Source organism: Choristoneura fumiferana, chromosome 11 (genome assembly GCF_025370935.1).
Source record: "Choristoneura fumiferana chromosome 11, NRCan_CFum_1, whole genome shotgun sequence".
NCBI classification, from domain to species: domain Eukaryota; kingdom Metazoa; phylum Arthropoda; class Insecta; order Lepidoptera; family Tortricidae; genus Choristoneura; species Choristoneura fumiferana.
This window is the reverse complement of record NC_133482.1, coordinates 1,451,710-1,464,494: the sequence shown is the minus strand read 5'-3', so window position 1 is coordinate 1,464,494 and position 12,785 is coordinate 1,451,710. Positions and strand designations below refer to the sequence as shown.

Here is a 12,785-nt window from a genome sequence, read left to right as displayed (position 1 = left end):
GATGTACAAAATATAGTGCACGTCCCTCTGACCGACTTTTATAGTACGTTTCGCAGAGATGTAAGAAGATACTGGACAGACATGTGGAAGAAAGATCAAGAAGAGAAAGGAAAATGGTACGGAAATATTCAAACTGATTTACCCGTCAAGCCGTGGTACCATGATTTGAAGATTGCCAGTCGGGATTTTATAACTATCATAAACAGGCTTCGGTTTGGTCATTGCAATGCACCATTCCACTTGTACAGGCTCGGTATTGTTAACACTAATATTTGTTCTGCGTGCAATAACGCCGTTGGAGACCTAGACCATATTATATTCAAATGTCATAGCTATGCACTGGACAGACTGATACTTGCCAGCGAAATAAATCAAGCTGAAGAATCCTCCCGCCGCCTCACTGACCTATTGAAAAACACAAATTGCTTCGTTCCTCTCTACAAATATATCAAAAATACAATTGGAAAAATATAGTGAAATAAGTGAATTCAAGTGATCAAAAACAAGACTTCTAAAATAAAGACTTGGCTTAAAGGTCTCGTTACCAAGCCACAATCTCCAAAAAAAAAAAAAAAAAAAAAACCACCGAAAGAAAAAAAAACAATAACAGCCGTCAAAGTCGTCAAATTATCGCTCCTTGTATTCGTAATTCATTAAGCTATTTTCGATTATAATAGATCAAAAATATGTGTATACTAACAGTAAGTAGTGTTATCTTTAAGTCTTAATTTTTAAAACCTTCAAGGTTGACATTCAAACTCCACATAACCTAAAAGTCAAAACAAATCGAAATGGCAACGAAATTTAACCCCGCAGCATATAATTTCCGCCAAAAATGCCCTTTTGTAAGCAAAGATCTGCTTCGTTGGTTTCCCGGTCACATGAATAAAGGACTAAAACAGATGCAACGCAAACTAAAGACAGTTGATTGTGTCATCGAAGTTCACGATTCTAGAATACCATTTACGGGCCGGAATCCTATATTTACAAACACATTAACGGGTGCTAAGCCCCACATACTCGTTCTAAATAAGAAAGATTTAACGGTAAGCTCATTGGTACCTAGAATCAAAGACCAATTGAAAGCGGAGCAGGGTATTCAGAACATAGTGTTTACAAATAGTAAAGATCAGAGTTGCCGTGGTTTGAAAACTCTCAGACCGTTGATGGTTGATCTTATTAAGGATTCAAATAGGTATAATCGAAGTGAAGAGTCTGATTACAATGTAATGATAATCGGAGTGCCGAACGTTGGTAAATCTTCACTGATCAACATGCTTCGCTCGAGGAATCTCCGGATTGGGCACGCCTTGCCCGTGGGCGCCATCGCTGGGGTTACCAGGAGCGTCTTGACCAAGATCAGGATTAATAGCAACCCTGATATTTTCATGCTGGATACTCCTGGTATGTAATATTTTGATATTGGTTATATTCCTAACTTTGATTCCTGATGCAGTGCACTTTTTCTGGGATTTAAGGGCCAATTTTACCAAATATCCAAAGATATGAAATTTAAGGGCAACACACACAGAAAGCGTGCGCGGGTCGGGTCGTGTCCGCCGCGTGTGCCGCGCGGTTCGTTGTATTCACACAGAGAGCGGGTCGGACCCGCGACGGGCCCGCGGCGGCTATCAATGTTGCCAGTTTAGTGACTTGGTCCCTAGAAGTGACGACTTTTGCTTAAATCTTAGCCACCGCAAAAAAGTTTTGACGACAGAAATGGTTTAGGTATCTGGCGACTTTTGGAGTACAAATTAAAACAGTTCTAGAACCAATAATAGATACGACATTTTTGTCAACTCGACACAGAATTATACAGTGCCGCGAGATATATGTGGAAAACGACAAACGCGCTTGCGCACCAAGGTCAAACTTTATTTACTTACTTAATTAAATCCAATTTATGTAATGATGGGCGATGGATGAAATTTTTAAAAGTGGCTGATGATAACAGATTTTTCTGTAGTCAATTAATTAAAAAAATAAAATAAATAAATTTTATTCTCGGCTAAATGAACTAGCTACTGCGCATGAATACGGTTTTTAGGGTTCCGTAGCCAAAATGGCAAAAACGGAACCCTTATAGTTTCGCCATGTCTGTCTGTCTGTCAGTCTGTCTGTCCGTCCGCGGCTTTGCTCAGGGACTATCAATGCTTCAAAGTTGTAATTTTACATAGATATACTTATTATGAAAACTATCCCAACAAAATGGTACAATGAAAAATAAAAATAAAAAAATTTTTTGGGTACCTCCCATAGAAAAAAAACCCTTACTTTAGTAAGGGTTTTTTTCTCATCCAACCCTATAGTGTAGGGTCTTTTAAATTAAAAGCATTAGGGGGTTACTAAGACGATTTTTCGATTCAGAATTTTTTTTGCGAAATATTCAAATTTAAAGTAAACATTTTCATTAAAAACGAGTTTTAGGGGTTTTTAACTTAAGCTTTAGGGATAAATATTTTTGAGAGTTGGTAACACTGCGCTCGGCTCGCGCTGTTTGTGACGACGGGCGACGGGCGCGGGCCCGCGCACGACCCGCGCCCGCGCCCGCGTTCTGTGTGAAGGCGTCCATATACCGCCATGCAAATACGCCCGTCGCGGGCCCGCGCACGACCCGCGCCCGCTCTCTGTGTGTGTTGCCCTTTAGCCCACTTTCACACTGTTTATCATTCTTCTTTTTTATATTTTTCTAAATTCTTTTCTTAGTAGGATATTTAATTATATTTTATTTATTAATATTATTCAAAAAAAGGAGGTTCTTTTTCTCTTGTCTATTTGTAACATGACACTCGTAATCTATTGATGTAATCAAAAAAAAACTTTGTCTTATTTAAACACACTGAGGGCCCCGAGATACAGGCTCCTGCCTGGTTCGAGGTCCGGCAAATATCTCTTAATACAAATGTATTTTCTATCTTGATCTTGATTTCAAAAATAAATTGATTCATACATATTCTAATTATTACATTTCATTTCTAATCCCAGGTATCCTAGAACCCTCTGTAACTGACATTGAGATGGGACTAAAGCTAGCATTGTGTGCCAACCTACAAGACCACTTGGTCGGAGAAGAGGCCATCGCCGACTACCTGCTGTACTGGCTCAACAAGCATGCTTGCTTCAACTACGTCGACTACATGGGGCTCCTTGAACCCTGTGACGATATCAACAAGGTACATTTTGAAACGGGAATTAGTAAAACATTTATTACCACCACCGCACTACGCTGACGCATTTCGAACTCAAATAGAGTTCATCATCAGCAACACAACCATTCACACATTAACACACTTATTATTGCATAGTCTATAATATAGTCTATAATATGTAATTCATTAATTAGTAAAACAGCAAGAAGCAAAAAAATCTGAGAGAGTTTTTGATTGTGTCAATTGATTTTTTTCCAAACTTCTGTTTTATTAGTAGACGCTGAAAAGGCAATGACTGATTACACCAAAATGAAGGTACCAACAGCGGCTAGGTACACGTTTGTTTTAAGTATATAAGTTCTATAACTACATTCATTAAATATGGAGTGAACAGACCCGAATCGCGTCATCGAATACAGATCTCTGTGTTCGATGACGCGAACAGAATTTGCGGACAATGAAAATTAAAATTACTAGAGACCCAAAAATTTAATTTAATTGACCCTGGCCCAACTTTTGTCTAGACTAATTATAAATAATAAATCAATATCACGGGACAATTCACACCAATTGACCTAGTCCCAAAGTAAGCTTAGCAAAGCTTGTGTTATGGGTACTAAGCAACAGATAAATATTTTTATTTTTTTTAAATAGATACATACTTAAATACATATTAAACACCCGAGAACAAACATACATATTTTTCATACGAATATCTGCCCCGACACGGGAATCAAACCCGGGACCTCAAGCTTCTAGCAAGTAGGTACAAATGACTATGACAAATAAGTATAAATGGTTTTATTTGACTACTAGTGTTTACCCGCTGCTTCGCACACGTAAATCATTAGATCTAGCAGCTGAATTGAAATTTCAGAATTTCAAAAATTCCCGTGCGAATTCCCGAAAATTAAATCGTGGTTTTCATTGACGTTACATTAAAAACAATCATGTCAAATTTCATGACTCTAAGCCCAGCAGTTGTTGTTTCGAGATTTTATCGCTATCCTGTGGGAACATCGGAATAAAAAGTAGCCTGTTATATTCCAGATGTCCAGCTATATAGTACATACCAATTTTATCCAAATCCGTCCAGCCGTTTCAGCGTAAAGGAGTAACAAACATAGTCACTCACTCACTCACAAATTTTCGCATTTACGAGTATATTATTAGTAGGATAGTACAGCCCGCGCTCCAGCTCAGAAGAGTGTTAAGTGACAAAGAATAAGAATAAGAATAGTTTATTTGTCAAACATAGGTACAGATGTAGAGATGATAAAATAAAAAAATATAGAACCCTGTATGTTTTGCCACATGGCGTACAAAATTTCAGTTTTTTTTTTTTTTATAATGCATACATATATCAGTCGAAGAGAAAGAAAAAAAAACATTAAAAAAAAAACAATATAAATATGTCATAAAAAATAATAATAATCAAAACACTATAAAAATAAATTAAATTAAATTAAATTAAAAACAGTCCATCAAAATTCAAAGTCATAACATTAAAACAATATTAATAATTATAAATTGTCATCACTTAAAAATTCATTGACACTATAATAACATTTATTTAGGAGTAACAATGACATTTTTTTTTAAATTGCGCCAAATTCAGTTCTTTAAAAGAATCTGGAATTTTATTAAATATTTGAGGCGCCATCAACAAAGTAACTGATATTTAACACTAGCCTGTTGCCAGCGATTGTCTGCGTAGAGTTCATTTATCGCTATCCTGCGGGAATTATGCAATTTTCCGGGATAAAAACTATCCTATGTTCTTCCCCAGGACTCAAATTATCTGTATACCGAATTACATCTAAATCGGTTCAGCGGTTTAGACGTGATGCGGTAACAAACAAACACTTACATACTTTTGCATTTAAAATACTAGTTAGAAATAAGAAGTAGGATTAGTGGGGTGTAGGAAGCCTTTTGCGGCTTACTTGTACAATAAACGTTTTGATTTTGATTGCAGGTGTTAATCTCAGGAGCTATGAAGTACAACCGCGTGCGAAGAACCCGTGACTTCGACGGGACCATGCGGGACGTTCCGGATTTCATTGAAGTCGCCAGGATGATGATCAAGGCCTTCCGGACTGGGGAGTTGGGGCGGACGTTACTGGACATTGATTTGTTACAATTCAAAGATCAGAAACACAATGAGAACGCTATGGCGTAGTGATTTGATTTAGTAGAAAAAAAACCGGCCAAGAGCGTGTCGGACATGCCCGAAATAGGGTTCCGTAGCCATTACGAAAGAATTAAGTAATATTTTTCCAAGGATTTCGTATTTTGTAGGGCATATTCCAAGTTTAGGTATATTTTATACCTTGGCTGCTATTTACTCTGAAACTACTAATAATTCTCAAGAAAACTTGACCGTTATAGTTTTCCTTGTTAATTTTATATTGGTATACTTACTATCATCCTGAATTTTTTCAAATTTTTCCACCCACCGGTTTAGATTTTGGAGGGGGTGATGCTGGATTTTAATGAAAATTTGCACTTTAAAGTTGAATATTTTGCAAAAAAATCACTGAATCGAAAAAATGGTTGTCGCAACCCCCTAATAGTTTTAAAAGACCTATTCAACGATACCCCACACCACAAGGTTGGATGAGAGAAAAAAAAACACCCCCACTACGTCTTACGTCCACTTTATGTTTTATTGTACTATTTTGTCGGCAAAGTTTATATATATATTGTGCAAAATTACAGTTTTCTAGCATTGATAGTCCCTGAGCAAACCCGCGGACGGCAGACAGACATGGCGAAACTATAAGGGTTCCGTTTTTGCCATTTTGGCTACGGAACCCTAAAAAGGAGTTCAAACTGCCCATTACATGGGTACAGGCACCAGCACCAATATCTGACACAACAAAGCGATGCATAAATATCTAATAAGACTTTATTTACTTGTACCTGCACCTGTGTGTGTTGTACCTATGTGTTTGGGCCTGTAGGATGTGTCTGATATTTTTGCACACTTCTCTGTGGCAGATATTAATGCAGTTAATTGTACATGATATAGGCATTTGTACAAGTAATTTCCTGCCTATATAAAACATATATACCACTGCTGACCACAGGCCTCTCAGATTGGGTCAGACGGCCGTAGTTCCCCCTCAGACCCAGTGCGGATTGCGATCTTCACAATTTAAGTGTGAATTCAAGTTTTTCTGTGTAAATATAATGCATAAGTCTTAATTGTAATGATTAGATTGTGATATCATAAATATATGACACTTATAATAAAAAAGCTTGTGATTTTTATTAACTACTCCAGCCTAAATTGTTATCCTGCAGATAAGATTAGATTAGATTTTTAGAAAAATATGGCTGTCCATTGGAGGACAATTTTGCTGGCTGTCTAGTAGGTTTTGCCGTTGTACGGTAAAAAAAATCTCCATATTACTTTTTCCGCAGATAACATTTTGGTAAGATTTATAATCACGTCCGTCCATTGAAAGAGGACATTCATTGAAGTATAGGAATAATACTTTTTTCGTTGAACTTTTTCAAGAGGGTAGATGTTTTAAACATTTTCTGCGTGTCATTGTCAAATTCCTGAATGTCACTCAATCGCACAATAATCGTGCGTGATTGAAGTGTTTTATACAAAAAAAGTTACCTATGGATACTTAAGTAAGTTAGAAATCGTTTCACAAAGTATGTGAATACAAAAAAAACCAAACTCCGTTGACAAAGGTGAGCATCTCACCTACAAAAAAATGAACCCACTTGACTACCTGCAAAGCTTCGTGCTTTCCATCCAGGAATACCGCTGGCTGCTCGTGATGGCGGAGGACAGTTACCCTCTCAGAATGATGCTCAAGATCGCAACGTAAGCAAATGTCGTCGTTGCCCGATCTTCCTGCCCCCAAACCCCAACTACCGCCAAGCAGAAGTGACGGACACTACCCGAGGGAAGAAACTTACACTGAAACAATACAAACCTCCTGCTCAGACAACTCTGGATCCTACCACAGCTCGAGCGATTGCTCTGAATGCACTACCTACTCAGCATCAGCTATCGGCGCAGAATCTATTATCTACGCAACCACGTCTGACACTTTGGGAATGATCGAGACTCCTTGGACCACAGAATCATGGCAGTCTCACATCACTCACGTTTCCAACGTCACGCCGTATAGTTCAACACCTTCAGAATCCACGTCCACCGAGAGTGCGCTTACCCTCACCGCTTTTACCATCGACCCGAAGTCCAGTGTTTCTACAGGAGTGCGCAGTCCCTCTTTGCTGACCCTGAGCAACGACACGTGGAAATGGACGTGCCTGAACAGCGTATCCACTTTTAATATAACCAGCTTGACTCCAGCTGGCAAAACGCATAATGTCGATTCACAGGATACGATAAGCTCGTGGACTTTGCAGAGTTATACCAGCACAGGGATTGTGGATGAAGAGTCTAAACTGCGCGTGAACTATCCATGGAGTCCCCGAACTGTGCGGAGTGATAGCACTGGCATCACTGCCTACCCTAGTAGCATCAGCGTAGAACCTCAGTCTACCTTCACGACTGCGACCACTCCCGCTGCCACCAGTCAGACAGACTTTAAACGTCTTATTCCCATCAACTACCTCGTCTTAGACACCACGCGTCGCATATTCAAGCATCCGTAGGTGCAAAGAAAAAAAATGTAAACGAGAAAAATTTTATTTGAAACATAATAAAGTCATTAAATATACCTTAAGAATATTTTTCTATGGTCTTAAAAATAATCGTTTATGCTTCCTACCACAACCTTTACTAATACTTGAAGGGTTATAGCTATATGCTATGTGCATTATTAAGCCTTAGGCACGTTGGTGATGCCGATGACAGACTTGTAGTATTTGGGTTCGCTCAGGGAGTCCACCAGGAAGGAGCCGAGGTCCCACTTGGAGACGGCTCTGCCGGGAGACTTCTCAGGGTTTATTTCGATGACAAGCTCCCTGCTGGGCTCATCTGTGGAAAAACAAATTTAAAAAGTAGGTAATTTATCTTTTATTTAGGCATCATAATCATACCCACTAAGGTCTAAGAAGTTTGCCAAAATTACGCGACCCAATTTTGGCGTGATTACGCCTGCAATGCTGTTTCATAAAGCAGCAACATGTTCCGAAATTACGTCCTATTTTAGCCTACAATCTAACTACCTGACACTAACTAAATTCCCAGGCTGTTAACGCCAAAACGTGACGTAATTTCGGCAAACGTCAGTCAGTCAGTCATTGAAACAGCATTGCAGGCGTAATGCCGGCGAATTACAGTTGCGTAATTTCCACGCTTCTGGTGTGAATACGTCAGAGCGTATTAGTCTGCTACGTAACTTCAATGGCGTTTCATAGATTAGATACTGTGAGTGTATTTATTACGTCAAATAGCTAGGTGACGAAAACTTGGAGCAAGTGAATGAATTTGTGTACCTGGGATCTATGTTTACTAGGGATGGAAAGTGTGAAAGTGATATTGAAAGGAGAGTAAAGGCTGGTAACGTAGTGAATGGAGCGTTGCACACCTTCATGAATAGCCAGAAAATCTCCAAAAGAGCGCGTCTGGCTGTGCATAGAGGGGTGCTGATACCAACACTCATGTATGGAAGTGAAAGTTGGGTGTGGCAGGAAAGGCATCAGAGTAGAAAAATGCGGTAGAAATGAGAGCGTTAAGAAGTATGTTAGGTGTGAAATTGAGTGACAGAATTAGAAATAGTGCGATAAGAGAACGCTGTGGTGTAAATGAAGGTATAGTCACACGGATTGAGAAAGGGATGCTTGGATGGTTTGGGCATGTTGAGAGAATGAATGAAAACAGATTGACTAAGCAGATCTATAAGACGAGCGTGAATGGGAACGTTGGGAGAGGAAGGCCTAGACGAACGTACCACGATCAAATCGGGGGCGTTCTGAAGAAAGGTCAGGTCAGGAGTACTTTAAACCGACGTGCATGCATGAAAAGATTGATGAATGTAGAGGAAGCGAGTTGTATGCCAGAAACGTAGCAAGTGGAAGGATGTAGTCTCTGCCTACCCCGTTGGGAAAGAGGCGTGATTTTATGTATGTATGTATGTATGTGTAATAGCTAGGTCAATGATTAGTTGATTACTTAATGTTACGTACATACACACAGCATACATAGAACATTATAATACGGTCATATATTTTCTGTTTTTATTTCACATGTTGTGCTAGTAGAGGAGCAAGGTAAAAGGTTTGTAGTTCATTGATAGACCTTCGTATAATAACGCCTGAATCATTATTTTTTTAATCGAGGTCAACTATATTTGGCTGTTATTCAAAACATCATAAATGAACTATTTATACGTATGTACCGCTTCGTTAATGATCAATAACATAGTATAAGTGACAGAGCGAACTTCGATAGAATTTCGTAAGCCCTGCCTTGATTCGTTGTTTAAATACGTATCAATGGATGGTGAAACAGCCCGTCCTATGCTCTCTATGACATCGTTACATTAAATCTAATTGCCACTCAAACGTGTAACTTGAGGGACAGAGGGGCGAAAATCGAAGTTCGTATCGTACCGTCCCTCTCACTCGTTTTAAATAATATAAACGTGAGCGGGACGGCAAGACACGAAGTTCGATTTTGCACTTCGTAGTAAAGCACAGGTATATAGCAGGTACACACAATGTAGAGAAAACGCTCACCGCTGCCGCCCAGTACTAGACCTAAGTGGTGGTTTACACGATGCCAATAAAACCGGGGTCCACATTCGCTCATATACAATTTTTTATTCGATTATTTATAATAATACCGCTTTCGCAGTTCTAACCTAACCTAACCCACTTTTCTGGAAGCATTTCGGTTCTGTGGGGGTCGCAGTCGCAGTTCTAACCTAATCTACTTTTCTGGCAGGATTTCGGTTCTGTGAGGGTCGCAGTTATAGCCTAACCCACTTTTCTGGAAGTATTTCGGTTCTGTGAGGATCGCAGTTCTAACCTAACCCATTTTTGTTGCAAGGTATTTATGTTGAATGACATTATGAATATAATAAATTCGGAGTTCCAATGATTATTATCTAAAATACAAAATGTATAATGATCATTTGGATGTAAAATTGTATGAAATACATTTTCAAAGTTTCAGTTTCAGTAGTATGACATTGAGGCGCTCGATCGATCACTTGTAACTTGTTAGCCCCCAGTAATACTACTGGCTTTATGTAAATCAGCTCTTACTTGTAAACAAGGCCAGTGAGCGAAGGTTGGTAAGGGACACCGTAATCAATACAATTTGTATTGATTATTTTATGATCTGTTGCCTCGTAGTGAATCAGCAACTCCTAAACTAACCTGTCAGATAGTCTGATGTCGAGGCCGCACTACAGCTAAACCGCCGCGGTTTTTAACCGCGTGACTTTTTATACAAGTAAACTTAAAACCGCCAGTGTGGCAGTTTAAAGTAGGTTTACTTGATTCACAGTCACGCGGTTAAAAACCGCGGCGGTTTAGCCGTAGTGCTGCCTCGGCCTAAAACAAGTAAAGACATATATGGGTCACAGGAAAAAAAAAGGGTCAAATTCATCAATCACACTCACCAGCAATGTGAGGTGAGAAGACAGCAACATAGTTCAAATAACTGTCCTTCAAAGCATCATACATCCTCTTGTGGTCTTTAGTCAGCTCAATGAACCTCGGAGGAACCTTGTCAGGCTCATAGAACAGGAATGCTGACAGACACACTGACATAACCTTCACACCCTTTGCTCTCATTGCCTCAATAATATTCTTAGTGCCTTCTGACATATCAGAAGTAGCCTCCAGATTGTCTCTTGTTCCAAGAGTGATGACGACTCCGTCCATGCCTTCAACAGCATCATTTACTGAATCTGGCTCTAGAACGTTCCCCTGAAAGACTTCCACTTTGTCTTTGAGGTGTGTGGGGATTTTGGCAGGGTCACGGACAAACGCGCGCACTTCAAGGCCTGTTAGAATAAAATTTCACAGGTGTAAAACATGCTACGTACACTTCCCTCTTCAGTTCTTTTCTTGGTTCTCTAACTGGCTTCTTTGAAGCCAAAAAAAAAAAATTTTTTCATGCTTGTAGTTTATTGAGGTTGAATCTTTTAAGTCAAATTCAAAAGCAGTTGTAGTGGTCAGATTGACTTCAAATTTGGTATGTAGGTATGTATATATTTTGTAGGTAGGATGACAATGCAAGTACAGACAACAAAAAGCAAAATCAGCAAAAAAAAAATTGTACCAATAATTAAATTTTCCAAAAACTACATCATCATCTCTGCTTATTATACATCTGACTGCCAGGCACAGGCCTTCTCTCAAAACGCGAGTTCCCTTGAGAGCCCAAAGCTGATAGGAAACTTCACACACACCATTGAATGTATAGATATCTATTTTATTGCAAACAAACATGAAAGAGAAATTGAAATTGAAATTAGCAAGTTTCCTCACAATGTTTTCCTTCCCCATAAAGTTTGTGGAAAATTACAAATGTAATTTCGCACATGTATTTCAAAGAACTCAAAGGTGCGAGTCCGGATTTCCTTGTACAAAAATCTCACCCTTTTTAACAGCAGCTTCCAGGGCGCAAAGTCCCGATGTTCCAGTGGAGCCGAAAATTACGATTTTCTTCATCTTTAATGTGTATTCTAAAAGCAAAAACAACGTCAACTGAGCATTCAATACTTGTTACAAGTGAGCGGCGTAAACAGATTAACAGGTTAAACTGGTTCATCGACTTGTTGCCACTTCAAAACGGAACTTTATCTTAACTGATAAAAGAAGATAATCCGCACACAACTTACCGATCGAGAACTCACTATGATAATGCAGGAAAATGGGCCTCTAGCGCTAATTGAAATCAATTTATTGACGCAAGTGTAAATTGAATATATTAAAGTACCTACGATAACAATGAAAAACAATTTGTTATGGTAATTTAATTCCTTACCTTACCACTCGTTCAATAATCTTGCTAAGTCAGCACCGTTTCCTAATTTTGCAAATAGAAATTACAGAGTTATGAAATGAAATGAAATAAAATTCCAATTATTATGACATTACGTAGTATCTCATATTAGTCTGTGTATGACATGAATGCCTGAAATACCGACCGGCAGCCGGCTGTCAAAATATACCCGAAATATTTTACATCGATTCGAAAGTTTTATTTTCTCTTTCTTTCACGTACGCTCCGAGCTATGAGAAAGTGAAATGAAATGAGCTACTTATTATAAATAAACTTTTTAGTTTTGCAGTGTTAACAGTGTAATCATTCAAATAATTCTTCACAAAATATAAAAAATAGGCAAACCCTTGGCCGTGAATTTTATTGACTATGTTAGATTTAAGACAATGTTTTATGTATGTAAACTCTTTATTGTAGAAAATAAAATGAACAAAATACAATTGACGAACTCTTATATTTAATTAAATAAAACTTAAGTTTCTTCTCCTTAATCTACGACAAAACTACGCATAAAGATATATAATATTTTTCTTTTTTTGCATAGTATTACTAAACTTGACGTTTGCGTTTAATTTTATTACAAATACAAAAAACAAGACTCATCTCATCTCATGTACGTACTGCAAGACTACACCAGCTGGGCTACTACGAAACTCGAAATTCGAAGTTCGTATCGTAAC

General features: G+C 38.5%; 3 protein-coding genes across 5 annotated transcripts; 2 read left to right on the top strand and 1 right to left on the bottom strand.

The window, feature by feature from the left end:
* Nucleotides 1-609: 609 nt before the first annotated feature.
* On the top strand, nt 610-5,569 carry LOC141432458 (mitochondrial GTPase 1-like). The gene is made up of 3 exons (XM_074094028.1): nt 610-1,404; nt 2,986-3,173; nt 5,128-5,569. Exons 1-3 carry the CDS (start codon nt 792-794, stop codon nt 5,329-5,331), a joined length of 1,005 nt encoding a protein of 334 aa, XP_073950129.1. The 5' UTR covers nt 610-791; the 3' UTR covers nt 5,332-5,569.
* Nucleotides 5,570-6,684: 1,115 nt separating this feature from the next.
* Nucleotides 6,685-7,861, top strand: LOC141432459 (uncharacterized). The gene has a single exon (XM_074094029.1). It carries the CDS (start codon nt 7,005-7,007, stop codon nt 7,794-7,796), a length of 792 nt encoding a protein of 263 aa, XP_073950130.1. The 5' UTR covers nt 6,685-7,004; the 3' UTR covers nt 7,797-7,861.
* Nucleotides 7,815-12,271, bottom strand: LOC141432464 (flavin reductase (NADPH)). Of its 3 annotated transcripts, none has more exons than XM_074094040.1 (4): nt 12,088-12,271; nt 11,699-11,785; nt 10,715-11,101; nt 7,815-8,121 (listed from the first exon to the last, which is right to left on the bottom strand). In XM_074094040.1, the coding sequence occupies exons 2-4, from the start codon at nt 11,769-11,771 to the stop codon at nt 7,964-7,966; spliced, it is 618 nt and encodes a 205-aa protein (XP_073950141.1). In that variant the 5' UTR covers nt 11,772-11,785; nt 12,088-12,271; the 3' UTR covers nt 7,815-7,963. The 3 variants fall into 3 exon arrangements, with proteins under 3 accessions (XP_073950141.1, XP_073950143.1, XP_073950142.1); XM_074094042.1 differs by lacking the exon at nt 12,088-12,271 and adding an exon at nt 11,942-12,029; XM_074094041.1 differs by lacking the exon at nt 12,088-12,271 and having other exon boundaries at nt 11,699-11,875.
* Between the last annotated feature and the right edge of the window lie 514 nt (nt 12,272-12,785).

Excerpts from the sequence above, each read along its gene's own strand:
- LOC141432459 (XM_074094029.1), top strand. The coding sequence starts at position 7,005 with ATGTCGTCGTTGCCCGATCTTCCTGCCCCCAAACCCCAACTACCGCCA.
- LOC141432458 (XM_074094028.1), top strand. The coding sequence starts at position 792 with ATGGCAACGAAATTTAACCCCGCAGCATATAATTTCCGCCAAAAATGC. Across the intron at positions 1,405-2,985 it reads TTTCATGCTGGATACTCCTG|GTATCCTAGAACCCTCTGTA; the intron begins GTATGTAATATT and ends TTCTAATCCCAG. Across the intron at positions 3,174-5,127 it reads CCTGTGACGATATCAACAAG|GTGTTAATCTCAGGAGCTAT; the intron begins GTACATTTTGAA and ends TTTTGATTGCAG.
- LOC141432464 (XM_074094040.1), bottom strand. The coding sequence starts at position 11,771 with ATGAAGAAAATCGTAATTTTCGGCTCCACTGGAACATCGGGACTTTGC. Across the intron at positions 11,102-11,698 it reads GGAAGCTGCTGTTAAAAAGG|GCCTTGAAGTGCGCGCGTTT; the intron begins GTGAGATTTTTG and ends TTATTCTAACAG. Across the intron at positions 8,122-10,714 it reads CTTCTCACCTCACATTGCTG|ATGAGCCCAGCAGGGAGCTT; the intron begins GTGAGTGTGATT and ends GTTTTTCCACAG.